The 23,617-nt window shown below is 43.7% G+C and overlaps 1 protein-coding gene across 1 annotated transcript in view; it reads left to right on the forward strand.

The window, feature by feature from the left end:
• Positions 1 to 14,419, forward strand: part of LOC120989693 (C-X-C motif chemokine 11-like) — a 31,545-nt gene extending 17,126 nt beyond the window's left edge. The window contains exons 2-4 of the mRNA XM_040417950.1: positions 3,221 to 3,347; positions 11,722 to 11,808; positions 13,700 to 14,419. Coding sequence (XP_040273884.1) covers positions 3,221 to 3,347; positions 11,722 to 11,808; positions 13,700 to 13,715 — 230 coding nt within the window. The 3' untranslated portion in view covers positions 13,716 to 14,419. The remainder of the gene's footprint in view (positions 1 to 3,220; positions 3,348 to 11,721; positions 11,809 to 13,699) is intronic.
• The last annotated feature ends 9,198 nt before the right edge of the window (positions 14,420 to 23,617 follow it).

Here is a 23,617-nt window from a genome sequence, read left to right on the forward strand (position 1 = left end):
TCCCCTGAGGTCTCTGCAAACCTCTGTACATTTAGAAGTAACTGCCAAAGTGTCAGTATTTGTGTCCTTCAGCTCCCCGCTATGCTCTTGGGTTTTGGGTGAAGCCCACGATGGTGGCCCAGGGTGTAGAGCTGTGTTATGGTTTGTGCTGTCACATTCGGCACACTTTGCACTAACCTCACAGTCCCTGGCGAAGTGTGAAGTTGAAAAGCAGCATTAAAAACAGATGTTGTTCTCCTTGAGGAAGGTCTTGCGGTCTTCCAATGACTTTTCTCTGAAGGTTCTGCACTTAAGTAGAGAATGAGGCTTTTTGTGTAAGGGACACTGTCTGGTCGGGTCCTTAGGTTTGTCTCCTCCTTGATAGGAGCGGAACTCTTTATGGACTGAACCTGTGGAAGAAACGTTAATTTTATGGACCTCCACCATTGCCCTACGAGGTTTACTGACTGAGGTGGTGGCACATGACATCATGAAATCAAAGCTAGGATCATTTCTGATTGTTGCTTGCTCAGAGACAAAATCTACAAACACATTAAATGGAGGAAATGGTACATTGTAAGTCTGTTTATACCGAGAAACATACATGACCCACTTCTCTTGCAGGTTGTATTTGAGCTTCTGAACTACGGGATTCACACCTCTAGCAGTGTGAAGGAATGTCAATCCCACCAGATCCCCTTCTGCCTTTGCTACACTCAACTCCATTAATAAGTCACTTAACTCTCTAAGCTTTGAATAGCCTTTGTTCGCTATTTTAGGAAAGTCCTCAATTCTCTTAAATAAGGCGCTTTCTATGACCTCTGCTGCGCCATAAACCTCATCAAGTCTATCCCAGACCCTTTTTAGACCAATGTCTGGATAATTTACATTGATGTCTCTAATCCTTCTAGCGTGTTCGGCGGACTCACTTCCCAGCCATTTTACCAGGAGATCCAGTTCCTCACTACATGACAGACCTAAGTCTCTGATGGCATTTTGGAAGGAAGCTCGCCAAACTCGATAGTTCTCAGCACGGTCGCTGAACTTTACAAGTCCCTTGGTGACCAGCTCACGTCGAGCAAGGAACCTGGCAAAGTCCATTGTGGCTTGATTGGCGCTGGAACCAGCTGGTGGTGTGTTGTCAGAGTGAATGTGTGGTGCACGGCCATACCTGTTGGAAGTCTCTGGTTTAATACGATCTGTGTAATACCGTTCTGAAGCGAAGGGCATCTCTCTTAGCAGGGGCAGATTTCTGATTCTCTGTTCTGGAGAGAAGTTGTTGTAGGCAGTTTCACTCTGATGTGTATTCTCTCATCTGCTGCAAGGAGACTGATAGTCGACTTTCTGATGATCCGAATAAGCAGGTTGGCTTGCCTTGTCAACAAACCGCTTTGTATTAAGCTGTGGATCTGGGTCATCGTCTGACTTGGAATGCTGATAGACGTATTGTAAGGTACGCTGTTCTGGATCTTGGTATTCAACTTCTGGATGGACAATGCTGCGATGACTCTTGGTTTCCTGAAGTTCCGTGGCTTCTAGAAATTCTGCTTCTGCTATGGCAGCTGCTGTCTCTTTATCTGCGGCGAGTTTTTTCTAGAGTCGCTTCAAGTTGCGTTTTCTCCAGCTTTATCTGCATCTCTTGTTCTGTGAAGCTGGCTTTTGCTTTTGCAGCTTCTGCTTTTGCGCGAACAATGGGGGCAGCTTCTCTGATCGATGTCCTATTAGAGCCACTCATCTGAGACCTTGTCTTAATGGAAGATGCTCGACTATTGGACATGTTGTGACTGTTAGGAGACTGTTGCGATATCCGTATGCAGGCTTCGCGTGGATAATGGCGGCTCCGTCAATCTGATCTTCAGAGCTTGTTCTCAGCAGTTGTTTCACTGCTGTCTTTGACAGTTATTCACTGAGCTTGTTCTCAGCAGTCGTTTCACTGCTGTCTTTGGCAGTTATCCACTGAGCTTGTTCTCAGCAGTCGTTTCACTGCTGTCTTTGGCAGTTATCCACTGAGCTTGTTCTCAGCAGTCGTTTCACTATACTGTCCTCATACACGTTAGCACGGTGTGTAATCTGACATGTAGCTAAACCTTCTGTCCTCTGAGAGAAAAGAGACTGTTCCGCTTTAAGGTTCTCTTTATTGCTCGTAGACTGACAGGAAAGGTGAAACTACAGAATAAAACAGTAGTATTTTAGAACATAAATATCCATGGTACATGGCATAAAACACAGAATAATCTGCTATACATTCAGTATATGAGATAATACAATTATAGTGAGCTATCAGATACAATAAACATAATAAACTGCATTAAATGACACAGTGTAATGTAACCTGTTCTACAGTCTGACTCTCGGCTCTTTTAACTCAATGAATCGAATGAGTCACTAACTGAGTTGGATCTTTAGATTCTTTTGACTCATTCGATTCATTTAGACTCCCTGACCCTGTACTACTCCGAGGACTCGAGTCAGAACTGCTACTGTGCTGTGCTTGCCCTGCCCCCTCAGCTCTGGTCGGTGATTGGTTGGTGGGCGGGGAGGGGCGGGGCTGGCACTTGCGAGTCAGCTCAGCATTCTGACTCACCAAGTGAACCGAAGATCCGATTCATGAATCGGTTCATTCGAATGAGCTGATTCAAATGAACCGATTCACCTAAAAGAGCCGAACTTCCCATCACTACCCACAATGCTCTGGGACTCCCATAATGCATAGAGAAAAACAGGCTCGATGAAATACCTAAACTCATCGATAGATGGTGCTGTTACCACACAATGTAATGCAAATGAATTACAACACAGTTAAATGCAATGTCAATTGCTAAACAGACAGAAACAACTGGATCTTTATCTGGGGACAGAACACATGTCATAAGGCAGAGTGCTCCCAATAAACAATAAAGTCAGAAGAGTGTCCCACATAAACAATTGCAAGGTTAGTACCCTCCATAAACGGTGTTGGCAAAGCACCATCTATGAACAGTGCCAGTATAGTTCTTCCTGTAATAGAATTTTGGTTTGGAGAGTGGGTAAATATGTTTTAGGAGCTTGAGCAACAAAAAAACTCGTAATATAAGAACATACTACTGCTGCAGGCGTTCTGGAGATGTTCCCTAACCAGTAATTGTTTTTACTACTTTCTATTCTGAGGTCCAAAGGTTATTACAGATGGAGCCTTGTAAACAATACAAACGATTGTCCTCAAGGTCTGTATAAAGAGTCATGTAATTGTTTTCATTTATAGGGATGTCCCTATGGGGGAAGAGGCGCTGTTCGTGCAAGGGGCCTGGTGCCAATTCTGTGGACATTAAGCAGATCAAGACATTAAAAGTATTTCCACCAAGTTCCAAGTGTGAGAAAATGGAAATCGCGTATGTCACACTTTAATGCATTAACATCTTCCTTCTGGGATTCCGGTCCCCACCTATTTCTTGGTTGACCTTGATGGACTTACAGTTGTGTTCAAAATTATTCAACCCCCACTGAAATTTAGTGTTTTGGCCAGTTTGACATTGATTTTGATCATTTCAGTCATCTTGTTTCCAATTAAATCAAAGAGGCACTTGTAAGTCAGACAAATATAACATAACATTTATAATGAAATAACCACAAATGTCTTTTCTGTGCTCACATCATTATCAGTTTTATTCAACCCCCAAGTGACATTCAATCTTAGTACTTAGTACAACATCCTTTTCCAGTTATAACAGCTTTTAAACGTGAAGCATAGCTTGACACAAGTGTCTTGCAGCGATCTATGGGTATCTTCGCCCATTCTTCATGGGCAAAAGCCTCCAGTTCAGTCACATTCTTAGGCTTGCGCGCTGCAACTGCTTTCTTTAAGTCCCACCAGAGGTTCTCAATCGGATTTAAGTCTGGTGACTGCGATGGCCACTTCAAAATGTTCCAGCCTTTAATCTGCAACCATGCTCTAGTGGACTTGGAGGTATGCTTGGGATCATTGTCCTGTTGAAAGGTCCAACGTCTCCCAAGCCTCAGGTTTGTGACGGACTGCATCACATTTTCATCCAATAACTCCTGGAACTGAAGAGAATTCATGGTACCTTGCACACGCTGAAGCTTCCCTGTACCTGTAGAAGCAAAACAGCCCCAAAGCATGATTGACCCCCCGCCATGCTTCACAGTAGGCAAAGTGTTCTTTTCTTCATAGGCCTTGTTCTTCCTCCTCCGAACATAGTGTTGATCCATGGGCCCAAACAGTTCTAATTTTGTTTCATCAGTCCACAGAACACTATCCCAAAACTTGTGGTTTGTCCACATGACTTTTGACATACTGCAGTCGACTCTTCTTATTCTTTGGAGACAGCAAGGGGGTACGCCTGGGAGTTCTGGCATGGAGGCCTTCATTACGCAGTGTGCGCCTTATTGTCTGAGCTGAAACTTCAGTACCCACATCTGACAAATAATTTTTCAGTTCCTCAGCAGTCACACGGGGACTTTTCTCCACTTTGCGCTTCAGGTAGCGCACAGCAGTCGAAGTCAGCATCTTCTTTCTGCCACGACCAGGTAGCGTTTTAACAGTGCCCTTTGCCTTGAATTTGCGAATGATGCTTCCTATGGTGTCTCTTGCTATGTTTAGCATCTTTGCAATCTTCTTATAGCCATTGCCCTTCTTGACAAGAGAAATCACCTCTTCTCTTGTCTTCCTGGACCATTCTCTTGACTTCACCATGTTTGTAAACACACCAGTAAATGTCTAGAAGGAGCTGAGTATCACAGTCCTTTTAAATCTGCCTAATTGGGGCTTATTATGCTTGATTGCTGCTCCTTGACATCCACAGGTGTTTTCAATACCTGATCGAAAACACTTGAATGAACCTCTGTTCTTAAGAGTGGTAGTCTTTAAGGGGTTGAATAATTGTGTCAATGAAGAAATCACAAAAAAACATTTAATACTGTATTACAATAACAATTGATGTCATTTTAGTTGCATTTGGTTCTTTAAAAAGTCCTTGTAAGATTTCATTCTGAACACAATTACAAATGTACACTAAATTCCCTAAAACCCTTTACAGCATTGGGGGTTGAATAATTTTGAACACAACTGTATGTCTTTTTTCAACCGTATTAACTATGTAACATTAAGATTATGGTATATCAAGCAAATAAATCATAAAAAGTCTTTTACTTTTGTGAGATAATGGGGAGAATATATTTGAAGTCAGTTTTACTTGAATCTGCTTTGGTGTACTTGGCACCAGATTTACCAAACGGCGTGTGCTGCTTGTTAAATTTAGCTCATCTTTAAACCTAACACATTTGGGTACTCCAGTTTGCTGCACCAGCTCCATACTGGAGTAGCTTTGGGACTTTTTAGTTTAAAAATAAATAAAAGTCCCGCTCATTAACATAGCTAACCACGCCCACTTTCCACCAACTTCAAAACTAGACTGAGTGTTGTAAAAATGCAAAGCCTCACAAAAATTTTGCACAAGTGAGCTCAAAAGGTGCAAAAGCCCTATTTTACCAGTTTTTGAAGTCAGAACTCTGAAGTTCAGGGCTCAATAAATTCCAGCACAAAGCACACATACTTTAAACATTACTCCAGATCTTTGTCTATGAGCCAATACAGAGAACAATTCTGTAAAAGTGACTCCTGCTCTGGCAGACCCATCTGCTCATGCATCACATGGATGACCAATAATTGGAACGGCAGTCACCTAATGCTACATTTCACCTTCAGTGGTCTCTGCAGTGAAAATGATGGTTAGATGTGGATTCCTCTAGCAATAACAACTGTAGCCAGGGTTAGAGAAGCCAGATCCACAACATCAGCTGGTTGCCACGCAAGCCTTCTTTTAAAATGGGGTTGTCTTAGTAAACGGGTATTTTAAAAAAAATTATTAAATTTTTAAAAAGTGTATAATTTTTTTAAAATTAAATCTAATTAAAAAAAATGTATAAAATTGTATTAAACATAATTACAAATATACAAAAATCAGCCATAACATTTAAACCACCTGTTTAATATTGTGATCATCCTACTGTGCCCCCATAAAAGCCCTGATTGTTGATGCATGGACTCGTGGTACAGTCAGGTCCATTAATATTGGGACGTTGACACAATTCTAAAATTTTTGGCTCTATACACTACCTCAATAGATTTGAAATAAAAACGAACAAGATGTGCTTTAACTGCAGACTGTCAGCTTTAATTTGAGGGTATTTACATCCAAATCAGGTGAACAGTGTAGGAATTATAACAGTTTGCATATGTGCCTCCCACTTGTTAAGGAACCAAAAGTAATGGGACAGAATAATAATCATAACTCAAACTTTCACTTTTTAATACTTGGTTGCAAATTCTTTGCAGTCAATTACAGCCTGAAGTCTGGAACACATAGACATCACCAGACGCTGGGTTTCATCCCTGGTGATGCTCTGCCAGGCCTCTACTGCAACTGTCTTCAGTTCCTGCTTGTTCTTGGGGCATTTTCCCTTCAGTTTTGTATTCAGCAAGTGAAATGCATGCTCAATCGGATTCAGGTCAGGTGATTGACTTAGCCATTGCATAACATTCCACTTCTTTCCCTTAAAAAACTCTCTGGTTGCTTTTGCAGTATGCTTTGGGTCATTGTCCATCTGCACTGTGAAGCGCCGTCCAATGAGTTCTGAAGCATTCGGCTAAATATGAGCAGATAATATTGCCCGAAACACTTCAGAATTCATCCTGCTGCTTTTGTCAGCAGTCACATCATCAATAAATATAAGAGAACCAACTCCATTGGCAGCTATACATGCCCACGCCATGACACTACCACCACCATGCTTCACTGATGAGGTGGTATGCTTAGGATAATAAGCAGTTCCTTTCCTTCTCCATACTCTTCTCTTCCCATCACTCTGATACAAGTTGATGTTGGTCTCATCTGTCCATAGGATGTTGTTCCAGAACTGTGAAGGCTTTTTTAGATGTCGTTTGGCAAACTCTAATCTGGCCTTCCTGTTTTTGAGGCTCACCGATAGTTTACATCTTGTGGTGAACCCTCTGTATTCACTCTGGTGAAGTCTTCTCTTGATTGTTGACTTCGACACACATACACCTACCTCCTGGAGAGTGTTCTTGATCTGGCCAACTGTTGTGAAGGGTGTTTTCTTCACCAGAGAAAGAATTCTTCGGTCATCCACCACAGTTGTTTTTCGTGGTCTTTCAGGTCTTTTGGTGTTGCTGAGCTCACCGATGCGTTCTTTCTTTTTAAGAATGTTCCAAACAGTTGTTTTGGCCACGCCTAATGTTTTTGCTATCTCTCTAATGGGTTTATTTAGTTTTTTTCAGCCTAATGATGGCTTGCTTCACTGATAGTGACAGCTCTTTGGATCTCATCTTGAGAGTTGACAGCAACAGATTCCAAATGCAAATAGCACACTTGAAATTAAATCTGGACCTTTTATCTGCTCATTGTAATTGGGATAATGAGGGAATAACACACACTTGGCCATGGAACAGCTGAGAAGCCAATTGTCCCATTACTTTTGGTTCCTTAACAAGTGGGAGGCACATATGCAAACTGTTGTAATTCCTACACCGTTCCCCTGATTTGGATGTAAATACCCTCAAATTAAAGCTGACAGTCTGCAGTTAAAGCACATCTTGTTTGTTTCATTTCAAATCCATTGTGGTGGTGTATAGAGCCAAAAATGTTACAATTGTGTTGATGTCCCAATATTTATGGACCTGACTGTATCGTGGTATCTGGCGCTAAAACATTAGCAGCAGAGTCTATAAGTTCTGTAAATGGCAACATGGGACCTCAATGTATCTGATCTGTATTTTTACTGGAGATTTGTTGAACTGTTTTGTCCTGCTTTGAATCTGAGTTATGTAGATGAAGGAACTATGTTGGATCAAAGCAGGATGAACCGGTTCACTAATCACTAATTTGTAGCACATCCCACAAACATTCATCTGGATTGACGTCTGGGTATTTAGAGGCCAAGTTGACACCTTGAATTCTTTGCCATGCTCCTTGAAGTGTGGTGTGGCTCTGAAAAAGGCCACTGCCCATAGTGAATATTGGTGCCATGAAGGGGTCGACTTGGCCTGCAACAATATTTAGGTAGGTTGTATGTGTCAAAGTAACATTCACATATTTGCCAGGACCCAAAGTTTCCCAACTTGCCTTCTTTATGTAATGCATCCTTGTGTCATCTCTTCCCCAGGTAAACAACCTACACACACTCGGCCATCCACACGTAAATGACCAGACCAGGCAATGCACAAACACTTCATATTATAGACAGAATTAATATTTCCAGCAATTTGTGGTACAGTAGCTCTCCTGTGGGATAGGACCAGACAGGTTTTCCTTCACTAACTACACACATCAGTGAGCCCTGAGCGGCCATGAACCTGTCACAGGTTCACTGGCTATCTTTCTTGGACCACTTTTGTTCGGTCCTAAACATTTTATACTGGAAACATCGCCAAAAGACCTTCTGTTTTGGAGTTGCTCCGACCCAGTCATCACAAGTTGGCCTTTATCAAAGCAACTCCATTTTTTACTGCTTCCAACATATCACCTTCAAGAACTGAATGTTCGATTGCTGATTAAACTATCCCACCCCTTGACAGGTGTTAATGTTATGAGATAGTCAATGTTATTCACTTCATCTTTCTAATGTTATAGTTGATTGGTCTATGTTATTGCAATATGTAGACCAAACTGCCAAAAAAAAACATTTCTCCTGCAAATATCAACATGTTAGAAAACTATCTGAACAAAAAATGTAAAAATGTGAGACTGGTGCATAGCTCAGGAGTAAAAAAAAATACAATAAATTATTCTGGTCCTCAGAGCCAAGTTTGTCCTTGGAGGTAGTCATCTGTAAATTGGAATTATCAGAATGAAAAGAAGTAAAGGGAATCGGTCACTTGTTTTTGGACTGTTAAATCATCTGCATGCCGTTGTGCACGCTCCTGTGAAAATGGGCTGTTTTAGGATGATCTAGAAAATGAATTGTTAAAGTAACAGGCTACAGTATTGAATGCTAAAACATGAGCATACACTGATCTTTGTATCCCACCCCCACCCCTCCAGGCTTGCCATTAAGCGTGGGTCAGACACTCCCAGGCAACAGAGATCGCCAAGCACATTGCCCCAGATTAACGGATTAGCTTTTTTTGTTTTTATTTGCCAGAAAAAGTAGAATAGGTTCTGCATAAATATGACCTTCATTCTGAACACTATGGCCCAGATTTATCATACCTTCACTCCAAAATTGACAAAATTTTAGAGCTTGCGTAAATATTTGAGACTTTTTACACTCACTCAATCATTTGCACACCACTCACTCCAGTTTTGTTATGTGGGTAGAAAAGTGAATGTGGCTAGCTATGTTAATGAGTTTCACTCCAGATTTATCATTGCAACTTTTTTTAAAAGTCGCAATCTCACTCCAGGAGGAGGGTGGAGTAGGAAAACTGAAGGAGCTTCTCTAGACAAAATAGTTAGGTCTAAGGGCTAATGCACACGACCGTATGCCCTCCGAGACATATGGTCCGTGAGCAGGCCATATGCCCCGAAGCGGCATACATCGTGTGCACGGGAGTACCGTGCATCATATATTACAATGATGCTGTGCACGTCGGGCCGCCCGCGTGGCTATTGTCCCGCACTCATAAGATCTTATGAGTGCGGGACAATAGCCCAGCGCAGGGGCGTAGCTAAAGGCTCATGGGCCCTGGTGCAAGAGTTCAGCTTGGGCCCCCCTTCCCTCCGTGCTTTGTGGCCAGGGGCAGGGAAGCACATAGGCAAAAATTTAAACGGCACTCCCATATGCCAAATTCTTGACCTAACCCCTTCCCTCCAGCCAGAAGTGTAACTTGAAGATTCTAGGCCCAGTGCAAAATCTATAACAGAGCCCTCCCAGAATGCACTTTCTATAATACCGGTGTCTTCTTATGTGGCCCAAGGGTCTTTGGGCCCCCCCAGGCTTCTGGGCCCAGTAGCGACTGCTACCTCTGCACCCCCTATAGCTACACCCCTGGCCCAGTGGGCAGGCCCGACGTGCACAGCATCATTGTAATATACGATGTATGCCACTCTGGGACATATGACCCGCTCACGGACCGTATGTCTCGGAGGGCATACGGTCGTGTGCATATGCCCTAAGGATAAGACACATTTATCAAACAACATGAGACATCTGATAAATGTGGCATAAAGTACTCCAACGCAAACTCATGCAAAACTGACTTCAAATATTCCCCTCATGATAAATTCCCTACTATGGGGTACATTTATTTAGATCAGTGTTTTAGACGTCGGTAAAATTAAACCCCCATAGCTGGTGGTGGTTCCGTCGAAGTTATGAAGAGGCACAGGCCTCTCCATAACTTTGGTGCATCCAATGCCAGTTCTAAATGTAAGACAGCTTCCTGTGCCTAAAATAGGCTTCGAAAATTGTAAATTTCTTCCCTGCCCACATCACGCCCACAATTTTAGACCTGGCGTGAATTGGGGCGAAGTTGTAGATAGCGGCTCAACTAACAGCTGTGCTGCCATCTGTGCCTGAAATATGCCTAATTTAGGCGTATGTCAGAATAGTAAATGACCCCCTATATTTCTAAATGCATTTACACCGCACAACTGACATAAATACTTTGATAAATCTCCCATCATAGAGTTCTATGTGTGTGGCTTTATAGTATACTATAAAACTGCTTGAAACCACCACTAGGGGGAGCTCAATGCATAGGATTTTAAAGGGAACCTGTCATGTGGATATTTGATTATAATCTAACTAATTATATACAATCATTAACTACTAAAAAGTGCCTTAGATGTATTCACTTACTGGTGTGACAGATGGTTACATGATATACACACAAAGATGCCGCATGCCGCAGGCTAATGAGCTGATTTGAGTCCAGCGTGATGTCAGTGAGTCCAGCGTATATTTAATTCAGAGCTATAGCCACTCCCCTGCCCACCTGCTGCTGATTCATATGGAGAAAAACTGTCAATCAGCAGCAGGTAGGCGGGGAGAGTCAGGAGCTCATGAATATTTATGACTCATCATTATCAGCTGGAGCTTTTCAATACAAGATGTTGGCAGATTGACTGGGTCAATTAAAGAAAGTGACCCAGCATTGTGCTAAGAGAATCAGTCACTTATTTATGTTGCCCTTAGTTAGGACACCATAAGTGGCAGCTACAAGAAAAGAAATTTTTTTTTTCATGTTGCCCTGTGTGTGCCGCAGATATTTTTCTGCTATTTTCACCCATATACAGGCCCGTACTTTCAATATAAGTGCCAGCAGCCCCCTTATTCAATAATAAACAGATCCTCTGTGTCCTGCATAATCAGTGCCAGCACAGTACCCTCTTTAAACACTGTCAGCAGAGTGCCCCACGAAGTGTTAGCATAGTGTTCAATTTCATTTCAAGCCTGCCCACATCTGGCACAAGCGGGGACTCGCTGGATATATCTTAATACAGCTACCTTTTAAGCCAATGGAGCAATGCAAATACTCTAGGCAAGGCACGTGTAGAAATCTACAAGATCTTCCATATATATTTGGGTCAATGCTGACCTGTTTCATCCCACTATCTGTAAATGCACACATTAAGCAGCTGTCTGAGAAAAATGTACAACAGAAATATAAAGGGAATTTTACATTTGATATTTTTATATTTATTTTTCACCTGAAGTCACAGGTTTTGATGCAGAAATACTATTACCGCATTTATCTTTTCTACTTTTTGTTTCAAATCTTTATAGTGTTACATTAAAGCATGGGACAAGGGCAATATGCCTCAATCCTCACTCCAGAATGGGGAAGAAACTTCTTGAACTTGCAAAGAAAAAGTAAGACCCTGACCCATACCACACATTACATTTTTTTTCTTATGATTGCATAGGTCATTAAAAAGGAGTGCAATTAACTAGGACTCTCGATTATCGGCCTCTGTCGCCAATTCCGTCAAAAATATGGAACAAAAATAGAGTAGCATGCTGCTCTATTTTGTCTAGCAAAATAGCGGGATTCAAAATTCACAATAGGTGATATTATGGCTTGTCTATTCCATCCTGACCTCTGCACAGGTCCCACAACATGCCTAGAAAACTCTCCCATAGAAGTCAATGGGGTGCCCTCCTGTCCATTGTGCCTATGGACCATGGCGACTGATGTAAAGTATATCTGTAACTGCTGTTAAGAGCAGCTCAGACAAGATGGCTGCCCCCATAATCATGAAACAGAATTAAAAAAAATCTGAAATCATAAAATAAAAACAGATTAGGAAAAAAGGATAGGTGACAAATATCCTTAAAAAAGTATAGGCGACACATTCCCTTTAAAGGGGTATTCTGGTAAAGTAACTTAATTTTTGAAAAACTGCATTAAGGCTGCAAGCTGTGACCCAACCAGAGCCCATACCTATAGCTATAACCAGAGCTTCATTTTACCTTGCAATCCATTTGTCTAGCTCCTATGTGAGTCTGCAGCACACTGAGAGTATCATGGCGCCTGATCTTCCCTCACAAAACTACAATCCCCACAATCCATGGCTTTCCTGTTTGTGTTGGTGTTTACTGATTGGCTGCCTGATACACAGTCCAGTCACGCCCCCTCTACTCAGTAATCACCAGCACACTGACACGCCCTTTGTTTCACAAGACATTTAGCTAGAGGATTGATAGCAACACACTGAGCATGCTCGACCTAACAAAGGCTCAGAACTACAGGTCGATGCCATGGCAATCTATGAGGAAACACAGTGGGTAGCAGAGGAAGAAAACTACTTTTATATTATTATAAATATTTGAAATTTACAGTATATTAGGTAATTATTGATGATGAATTAGACTAAAAGATAAGTTTTATTTATGGTAAACAAAATAGTCCTTTAAGACAAAACAAGAATCCTATAGAAACTGCATGAGGTAAAATGCAGCTTGAAGGGGTTAGGGTACTTTCACACTTGCGGCAGGACGGATCCGACATGCTGTTCACCATGTCGGATCCGTCCTGCGGCTGTTTCGCCGTGCCCCCGGGCCGCCGCTCCGTCCCCATTGACTATAATGGGGACGGGGGCGGAGCTCCGGCGCTGCACGGAGAAAGCTGCCGGACTAAAAAACCTGACATGCAGTAATTTTAGTCCGGCGGCCTTAAGCCGTGCACCGCCGTGCTGCGCCGGAGCTCCGCCCCCGTCCCCATTATAGTCAATGGGGACGGAGCGGCGGCACAGCGAAACAGCCGCAGGACGGATCCGACATGGTGAACAGCATGTCGGATCCGTCCTGCCGCAAGTGTGAAAGTAGCCTCATCCAACCCCTATAATGACCCTCCTAATGCCCGGGCCCGTCAGACAGGTTATAAGGTTATACTTACCCCGCTCCCCGGGACCTGCAACGCTCCTGATGCCCGCATGGCTGCCGCTGTATCTCCCCATCCCACAGATCAAAACATCCGGCAACGGGGTGGGGTTGGGGGGGATGCGGGAAGGTGGGTTCAGCCATTAGCAGGCCGCAATGGGGACGAGCCTCCCTAGAGTCACCCGCAATGCTATGGAGGTCCCGTCACAGCCTGCTATTAGCTGCCCCCCCCCTCGCAAGGTAAGCATAACCAATATGAGGGGTCCAGGCATTAGAGGGGCTCAATATAGGTGTTGGATAACCTCTTTAATTACACAAGCTGTGCCCAGCTTTGGTGGGATATCCAGTGCACTAAACATTGATCTTTTTTTTTTTGTTACAGATCATCTGGAGAGTAAAGAGGAACAAGATGACAGCAATGTCTATTCTACTCAATATAATCCAATGCAAATATGAGCTTTAACTGACATAACCATCTTTTTTCAACCATATTATCTATGCGACTCCTAATCCTTCCTTAAAAAGGTTGTCGAGGATTAGAAAAACATGGCTGCTTTCTTCCAGAAACAGTGCCACGCCTGTGTGGCATTGCAGACCAGCCTAATTCACTTCAATAGAGCTAAGTTGCAATACCAGACACAACCAGTGGGCAGGAGTGGCGCTGTTTCTGGCAGGTACTTGGCATAATGTCCTAATCATGCACAACATCTTCAAAGGGGTATTTCTGCCTAAAGCATTAATCACCTATCCAATGGACGGAGAGGGGGCCCAACCACTGGCGCTGTACTGAGCTATTTCCATCAGTGCCATAGACTCTGCATAGATCGGCAGGCTTAAAAAAAACTATTCCATTCCATAGCAGCAGTCTTGCACCTGGGGACAACAGGGGATGAGGGCTGGTGATCTGTGGGGGTCCCAGCCCTTGGACCCTCAACTGATCTAGAATTCATCCAATGGATAGGACATAAATGTTCATGTCTGAAATACCCTGTGAAGGTTGAGTAGTCAAAAAGTAAATGAAAATGTCAAACATTTAACCACTGCTTATATCTACTAAACTTGTATTCTATACAATAAATGAACACAGCATAATACAAGGCAATAAGGAATCTATTGGCATTTTAATCATGAAACACAAATGGGATTATTTATAAAACTGGTGTCATGTAGAACTGGCTTAATTGCCAATAGCAACCAATCAGATTCCTCCTTTCATTTTCCAAAGGGGCTGTCCAAATTGTAAGATGGAATCTGATTGGTTGCTATGGGCAACTAAGCCAGTTGTACTCAAAATGTCTAAATGCATGATTAAGAGCAACAAAAAATATTGTGGCATACATGTGGGTTAAAAAACACTGTGTAATCCTTGGGGGTCAGACCCCCAAACCCTCACCCTAGGGGGCTGAGCAGTTAGAAGCACATGTAAAGCAAGCCACTGTGCCTAAATAAACCGAGAAGGGACTGTGGCGCTCATTGATACTGATCATGGGGATCCCGGGGATGAGCCCCATTGATCATATACTGTAGATCTATAGATTATAGATTTAGGCTGCATACTCAACTGAGTCTTAGTTCTCTGCCTACCCTGATGATGTCATCACAAATTTATATGCCGAACTATAACATAGTAACATAGTAACATAGTACATAAGGCCGAAAAAAGACATTTGTCCATCCAGTTCGGCCTGTTATCCTGCAAGTTGATCCAGAGGAAGGCAAAAAACCCTGTGAGGTAGAAGCCAATTTTCTCCACTTTAGGGGAATAAAAAATTCCTTCCCGACTCCAATCAGGCAATCAGAATAACTCCCTGGATCAACGACCCCTCTCTAGTAGCTATAGCCTGTAATATTATTACGCTCCAGAAATACGTCCAGGCCCCTCTTGAATTCCTTTATTGTACTCACCATCACCACCTCCTCAGGCAGAGAGTTCCATAGTCTCACTGCTCTTATCGTAAAGAATCCTCTTCTATGTTTGTGTACAAACCTTCTTTCCTCCAGACGCAGAAGATGTCCCCTCGTCACAGTCACAGTCCTGGGGATAAATAGATGATGGGATAGATCTCTGTACTTACCCCTGATATATTTATACATATTAATTAGATCTCCCCTCAGTCGTCTTTTTTCTAAAGTGAATAACCCTAGTTTTGATAATCTTTTAGGGTACTGTAGTTGCCCCATTCCAGTTATTACTTTAGTTGCCCTCCTCTGAACCCTCTCCAGCTCTGCTATGTCTGCCTTGTTTACAGGAGCCCAGAACTGTACACAGTACTCCATGTGTGGTCTGACTAGCGATTTGTAAAGTGGTAGGACTATGTTCATATCACGGGAATCTATGCCCCTTTTGATGCAACCCATTATCTTATTGGCCTTGGCAGCAGCTGCCTGACATTGGTTTTTGCTGCTTAGTTTGCTGTTTATTAAAATTCCTAGATCCTTTTCCATGTGAGTGTTACCGAGTGTTTTACCATTTAGTATGTACGGGTGACTTGCATTTTTCCTTCCCATGTGCATAACCTTACATTTATCAATGTTAAACCTCATCTGCCACTTATCTGCCCAAGCCTCCAATCTATCCAGATCCCTCTGTAGTAGTATACTGTCCTCATCAGTGTAAATTACTTTACACAGTTTAGTGTCATCTGCGAAAATTGATACTTTACTATGCAAGCCTTCTACAAGATCATTAATAAATATATTGAAGAGAATAGGGCCCAATACTGACCCCTGAGGTACTCCGCTAGTGACAGTGACCCAATCTGAGTGTGTACCGTTAATAACCACCCTCTGTTTTCTATCACTCAGCCAGTTACTTACCCACATACAGATGTTTTCTCCCAGTCCGAGCATTCTCATTTTATATACTAACCTTTTATGCGGTACAGTGTCAAATGCTTTGGAGAAGTCCAGATATACGATATCCATTGATTCGCCGCTGTCAAGTCTAGAACTTACCTCCTCATAGAAACTGATTAAATTAGTTTGACATGACCGATCCCTCACGAAGCCATGCTGATATGGCGTTATTTGCTTATTTCCGTTGAGATGCTCTAATATAGCATCTCTCAGAAAACCTTCAAACAGTTTACCCACAACAGATGTTAAACTTACCGGCCTATAGTTTCCAGGCTCTGTTTTTGGCCCCTTTTTGAATATTGGCACCACATATGCCACGCGCCAATCCTGTGGGACATTCCCTGTCAGTATAGGTAATTCACTGGAAAAAAGTCAATGCCAGTCTAAAGGCAGAATTTTTTTTAATACTGTAATTGCTGCCAATACTTGCTTGCATTATGTGTTTTATGTAGATAAAGCCTCATTCACACGTCAGTGTTTCACGGACATTTGCTGTATGTGTTCTCCACGGACAGCTCACGTCCCCATTCATTTTAATGTGTGTATTGACACATCAGTGTTTTAGCACGGTCTGTGGGTCCGTGTTCACGGATCCATAACATCCATTATAGTCTATGGGTCCGCGAAAACCACATGAATAAGGTATTGGTTGATACTCCGGGTCTCATCCATCTCTTAACCCCACCATTCCCATACCCGTCTACCCACCATTATCCCCCCAAAATAACCACACCACTCATCAAATGGATTTAATTGGCCACAGCAGCCATTTATTATTAATATAAATACATAACATATATAACATAAATAACATAACCGCAGACGAAGGAGGTCCTGGAAGCCCCAAATTGTCCACTTACAAACCACACAGCAAATCCACCTTGCCTCCAGCCGCAGTATACAAGCTCGGAGGCACCTGGTGGTGGACGCCTCGCCAAACCGAACAGGTAAGCCCCACCATGAGAGTCCAGCCCCCACCATAAGGGGCCCTCTCAACCTCAAATCCCAATCCGTAGTCCCAGCTTCCAGTACCTCCTACCTTCTCGACTGCCATGACATACTTTTCCCGCACCATCAAACAACAACCCCCATAACCGCCTCTTAATGCCTTATAACCATTAAAATTAATATCCTCGTTATCAAACCAAAATGCCTTTTATCATCCACAAACCTGGCTTGATTCACTCCCCTATGTCACCCCCTCCACTACTTCCAATATATGGGAGGGTGGATGGGAGTTTTTTCTTCTCCACAAAATGGCACTCCTCGCCTAACTACACCCCCATAAATAGCCTCCCAGACTCCTCCTCACTAGAGCAGCGCCCCCCACCCCACCATTCAATTCAAATCCCTTAACCACCAAGACCCTACAACCAAAATCTAATCATGCTGGCCTACCCTTAGCTGCGCCCTAGTCCGGCCAAACTGATGCAACGCGGATGCCATCCGTATTGCAACCGTGTTTCATGGATCATTAAGAACCGATGCTTTGAAAATAATTTTTCAGCTGTTCAGTGTCAGTAAAACATGGATGGAACACGGACAGCAAAAAACGGACACACGGACCCAACATGGATCCTTCATGGACAGCTTCACAGATGCTTCACTGACCACCTGCTCACGGATTTGAGCACGGACGTGTGAATGAGGCTTAAAAGTTGAGCTTCCTCAGTCGTTGAAAGCTTTTAACCCCTTCCCCCTCAATGCATTTTTCACCTTAGTGCAGTCGTATGAGGGCAGTATTTATTGGCACCACTTTGGGGTAAACATAATCATTGATTAAAGGGATTGTCTCACTTCAGCAAGTAGCATTTATCATGTAGAGAAAGTTACTACAAGGAACTTCCTAATGTACTGTGATTGTCCATATTGCTGGATTAATTTTTCCATCACATTATACACTGCTCGTTTCCATGGTTACAACCACTCTTCAATCTATCAGTGGTGGTCATGCTTGCTCACTATAGAAAGAAACGTCAGCCTCTAAGGTGGCAGGGAACGTGGATGCGCACGTAGGCTAGTGCATTTTCCTATAGTGTGCAAGCACGACCACCACTTGCAGGGTGGTTGTACCCTTGAGAACGAGCAGTGCATAATGTGATGGAAAAATGAATCCAGCCCTCAAAGGAGGCAATATGGACAATCACAATACATTAGTTAAGTGCCTTGTATTAACTTTTTCTACATGATAAATGCTATTTACTCATGTGACACAACTTTATGGAGTGGGCAGAGTGGAGTGTTTGGAGTAAAGATAGTAAACATTACACTAACCAATTGATTGATCAAATTTAAAAAGTGCACATGGCAAGCTTGATCGAGTGAGAAATGCATTTCAACTTTTATTTATTTATGTGGCACATTCAATTGCAATGTTGTTGCCCAAAGTGCTTCAAAGTTACCAGGTGCGTACATAGAAATCACTGGGAATCTGAATTGGGCCCCCTAACCCCACCCACACACCCCGGCCCATCCCACCTCCTGTCCTGGCTCCTCCCCTGCCACACCCCCATTTGCCAATAAAGGAATGTATACATGACCTACTGAAACTGTTAGGGATAAATCTTTATTTTTTTATTAACTAACTTTGTTGCAGTAACTAAAAAACTATTTAGACATAAAAAACCTATACATATGTGGTATTATTGTAATCGTACTGACCCAGAGATTGAAAGACACAGGTCAGTTTTGCCGCAAAGGGAACACCGTAGGAACAAAACCCATAAAACGGTGGAGAAATTCAGTTTTTTGCCTGCTTCCCACTACATTGTATGCCATATTAAAGTACAACTTCTCCGGCAAAAAAATAGGTCCTCATACATCTATGTGAATGGAAAAATAAAAAAGTTATGGCTGAAGGAAGATAGAGAAGAAAAAAGAAAATGCAAAAAAGAAAAAACCTCCGGTATCCTAAGGGTTAAAGGGGCTATCTAACCCCTATTATGCCCCCCAAAATGCCCAGGCACCGCATACAGTGCCCAGGCATTTTGGGGGGCATTATAGGGGTTGGTTGGATAACCCCTTTAACTCCTTGCTGCTGATGCTGAGTGTGCTTACATGTACTAAATAAAGAGGGGAAGGGGTGTAAATGCTAGTTCTTCAGGATCCTTCCACACATGAATAGTTTACTGGCGTTTTTAAACCATAAAAAAAAACACCAAAATTAACTTCATTATTTTGCTTTTATTTTTATTTTTAAAGGGAATCTGTCACCTAGTTTGAGCATATTAAACTCTTAACATAGCGATTTTCAATAAAGTACCTTCATTCCAGCAAGGGTCTTCTTTCTTTTATTCAAGTTTTCATTTTGATCAAAAAGTGATATTTCTAATATGCAAATTAAGCTTCAAGGTGCCCAGAGGGGCGTTATTCCTCTCCACAAGTGCCCAGTAACGCCCCCCTGCAGTGCCCAGCCCGCCTCTTCATAAATTAATTTACTCCCACATCGGAGCCGAACAGCGCCGCCCCCTCCGCTACGTCATGTAATTTATTCACCCCACCATCCTTGTGTCATCCTTTCTTTCCCCAGAGATCTCGCGCAGCCACAGTATCGCTGACTGCCTGCGCCTGTTCTATACTACGGCTCCTGAGGGCAACAGCGCTCTGATTACGTCACTGGGCTTGGCGCATGCCCAGTGACACTATTGAGGCTGTTGCCCTCAGGAGCCGTAGTATAGAACAGGCGCAGGCAGTCGGCGATACTGCGGCTGCGCGAGATCTCTGGGGAAAGAAAGTAGGACACAAGGATGGTGGGGTGAATAAATTAGCTTGAAATAAAGGCGGGCTGGGCACTGCAGGGGGGGCGTTACTGGGCACTTGTGGAGAGGAATAACGCCCCTCTGGGCACCTTGAAGCTTCATTAGCATATCAGAAAAATCGCTTTTTGATCAAAATGAAAACTTGAATAAAAGAAAGAAGACCCTTGCTGGAATTATTATTATTATTATTATTAAAGCGCCATTCATTCCATAGCGCTGTACATATGATGAGCGGTGCACATACATAATACAGACAATTGCACTAATCATAAACAAGACAAGTTACAAACTGGTACAGAAGGAGAGAGGGCCCTGCCCGTGAGGGCTTACAATCTACATGGTATGGGAGAAGGACACAGTAGGTGCGAGTTAAGTAGGTCATGGCGGTATAGAGGCAGCAGGGTCACTGGTTGTAGGCTTGTCTGAAGAGGTGGGTTTTCAGGTTTCTTTTGAAGGATTCCAATGTAGGTGAGAGTCTGATATGTTGGGGTAGCGAGTTCCAGAGTATGGGGGATGCACGGGAGAAATCTTGGAGTCGATTGTGGGAAGAGGCAATAAGAGGAGAGGAGAGAAGGAGGTCTTGTGAGGATCGGAGAGTGCGTGTGGGGATGTATCGGGAAAGTAGCTCAGAGATGTAGGGAGGCGACAGGTTATGGATGGTCTTGTATGTATTTGTTAGTACTTTGAAGTGAATTCGCTGGGCAATGGGGAGCCAGTGAAGGGATTGGCAGAGGGGAGAGGCAGAGGAGTAATAGGGTGAGAGGTGGATTAGTCGGGCAGCAGAGTTGAGGATAGATTGGAGGGGTGCGAGAGTGCTAGATGGAAGGCCACAGAGGAGAATGTTGCAGTAGTCTAGGCGAGAGATAATGAGGGCATGTACAAGAATTTTCGCAGATTCAAAGTTAAGGAAAGGACGGATGCGGGAGATGTTTTTGAGTTGGAGGCGGCAGGTGGTGGAAAGTGCTTGGATGTGCGGTCTGAAGGAGAGGGCAGAATCCAAGGTCACTCCGAGGCAGCGGACTTTGTTGACCGGGGAGAATGTGCAGCCATTGATCATGATAGATAGGTCTGTTGAGGGGGTTGAACAAGATGGGGGAAAGATTATGAATTCTGTCTTATCCATGTTAAGTTTTAGAAAGCGAGAGGCGAAGAAGGATGATATAGAAGATAGACATTGTGGGATTCTTGATAGTAAGGTGGTGATGTCTGGACCAGAGAGGTAGATTTGCGTGTCGTCAGCGTAAGAGTGATACTGAAAGCCATGGGACTCTATGAGCTGTCCCAGGCCAAAGGTGTAGATAGAGAAGAGCAGGGGTCCTAGGACAGAGCCTTGCGGGACACCAACAGAGAGGGAATGAGACGAGGAGGTGGTGCGAGAGTGGGAGACGCTAAACATCCGGTCTGTGAGGTATGATGTGATCCAGAAGAGGGCCAGGTCGGTGATGCCAAGAGATGAGAGAGTTTGCAACAGAAGGGAGTGGTCAACAGTGTCGAAGGCAGAGGACAGGTCAAGGAGAAGGAGGACAGAGTATTGTTTCTTGGTTTTGGCTGTCAGTAGGTCATTGGTGACTTTGGTAAGGGCAGTCTCGGTCGAGTGGTGGGGTCGGAAGCCAGATTGTAGGCGGTCAAAGAGGGAGCAGGAGGAGAGGTGGGAGGACAGTTCTGAATGGACATGTTGTTCAAGTAGCTTAGAGGCAAATGGAAGAAGTGATATGGGGCGATAACTGGACAAGGAAGATGGGTCAAGTGAAGGCTTTTTGAGGATGGGTGTAATGGTAGCATGTTTAAAAGCAGAGGGGAAGACACCAGAGTTTAGTGATAGGTTGAAGAGATGAGTTAGGGCTGGGATAAACACTGTGGTGAGGTTAGGGATGAGGTGGGATGGGATTGGGTCAAGTGCACAGGTGGTCAGATGAGATTTGGAGAGTAGAGTGGAGAGTTTTTCTTCTGTAATGGTAGAGAAGCGGGTTTTGGGAGAAGAGGACCGAGCCGTTGTGTAGAGGGTCTGTGGGAACTGTGTAGTGAAGCTTTCTCTGATGTTGACTATCTTTTGTTTGAAATATTTGGCAAAGTCCTCAGCTGAGAAGAGTGGAGAGGGTGGGGGCGCTGGGGGACGGAGAAGGGAGTTAAAAGTGCTAAAAAGTTGTTTAGGGCTGTGTGACAGGGAAGATATGAGAGATGAGAAGTAGGCCTGTTTTGCATCAGCGAGTGAGGATTTAAATATGAGGAGGGATTGCTTGTATGCCGTGAAATGATCATTTGAATGGGATTTCTTCCATTGCCGCTCAGCAGCCCTGGAAGCTTGTCTGAGTTTTTTGGTCAGGTTAGTGTGCCATGGTTGTCTGTTGATTTTTCGGGTTTTGTTGTGTGTGAGGGGGGCAACAGTGTCCAGAGCTGTACTTATTGTGTTGTTATATAGGGTGGTAGCAGCTTCTGGGTCTAGGAGGGAGCAGATGGTAGAGAGTGTGAGAAGAGAGTCAGAAAGCAAGCGAAAGTCGAGATGTTTAAGGTTCCTGCGGGGGTGTGCTGGCGTGTGGACCGGGGGAGCAGCAGAAGAGACCAGTGAACAGAAGGTGAGTAGGTTGTGGTCGGATAGGGGGAGAGGCGAATTAGAAAGGTTAGATAGGGAGCAGAGGCGGGTAAAGATCAGATCCAAAGTGTGACCATCTCTGTGGGTGGGAACTGAAGACCACTGTGATAGGCCGAAGGAGGAAGAGAGTGACAGGAGTTTAGAGGCGGCCGAGTGGCAGGTGTCAATAGGGATGTTGAAGTCACCCATGATGATAGTGGGGATGTCGGAAGAAAGAAAGTGTAGTAGCCAGGTGTTAAAGTGGTCAAGAAAGATGGTGGCTGGGCCTGGAGGGCGGTAAATGACGGCTACTTGAAGGTTGGAGGGAGAGTAGATGCGAACATAGTGTACTTCAAATGAGGTGAGCGTAATGGAGGGTGGCAGTGGAATTGGGCTGTAGGAGCAGGTGTCTGATAGGAGGAGACCAACTCCTCCACCATGTTTGCAGCCAGGGCGGGGGGTGTGAGTGAATTGAAATCCACTATAAGAGAGTGCAGCAGGGGAGGAGGTGTCTGAGGGTGTCAGCCATGTTTCAGTGAGACCCAGAAAGGAAAGGTTTTGAGAGATGAAAAGTTCGTGAATGTACGACAGTTTGTTACAGACAGAGCGCGCGTTCCATAATGCTCCTGCAAGAGGAACCAAAGGAGCAGGGGTCAGAGGAATGGTTATTAGGTTTAGGGGGTTGCAGAAACTTGTAGGAGATTTGTAGTGGGACATGGAGGTGATAGTGGGGATTTGCTGAGGGGGTCCTGGATTTGGAGAGATATCACCAGCAGTAAGGAGAAGCAGAGAAAGTGTTAATAGATGAGAATAAGAGAGGGCATGAGGCGTGTGTGTGTGTTTGGGAAGGAAGTGTTTTATGTTGGGAAACAGGTTTGTGCAAGCGATCAGATGAGAAGGTAAAATGTAGGAAGAGATGAATAGTTCCTTGCTGGGTTAATGGATGTGGGGGTATTTCAGGAGGTGTTGGAAAAGTGGGAAGAGTAAGAGGAAAAATTGAAACATAGTTAATGTAAACAATGTCTGTAATTACCTGTGATCCCCGTCTGGTCCAATTCTGGTATAATTCAGTATGTGCACTTAAGAGTGGCACTTGAGAGATGTGGCATTTGGAAAG

Source organism: Bufo bufo, chromosome 2 (assembly GCF_905171765.1).
Source record: "Bufo bufo chromosome 2, aBufBuf1.1, whole genome shotgun sequence".
In the NCBI taxonomy this organism is placed as follows: Eukaryota; Metazoa; Chordata; class Amphibia; order Anura; family Bufonidae; genus Bufo; species Bufo bufo.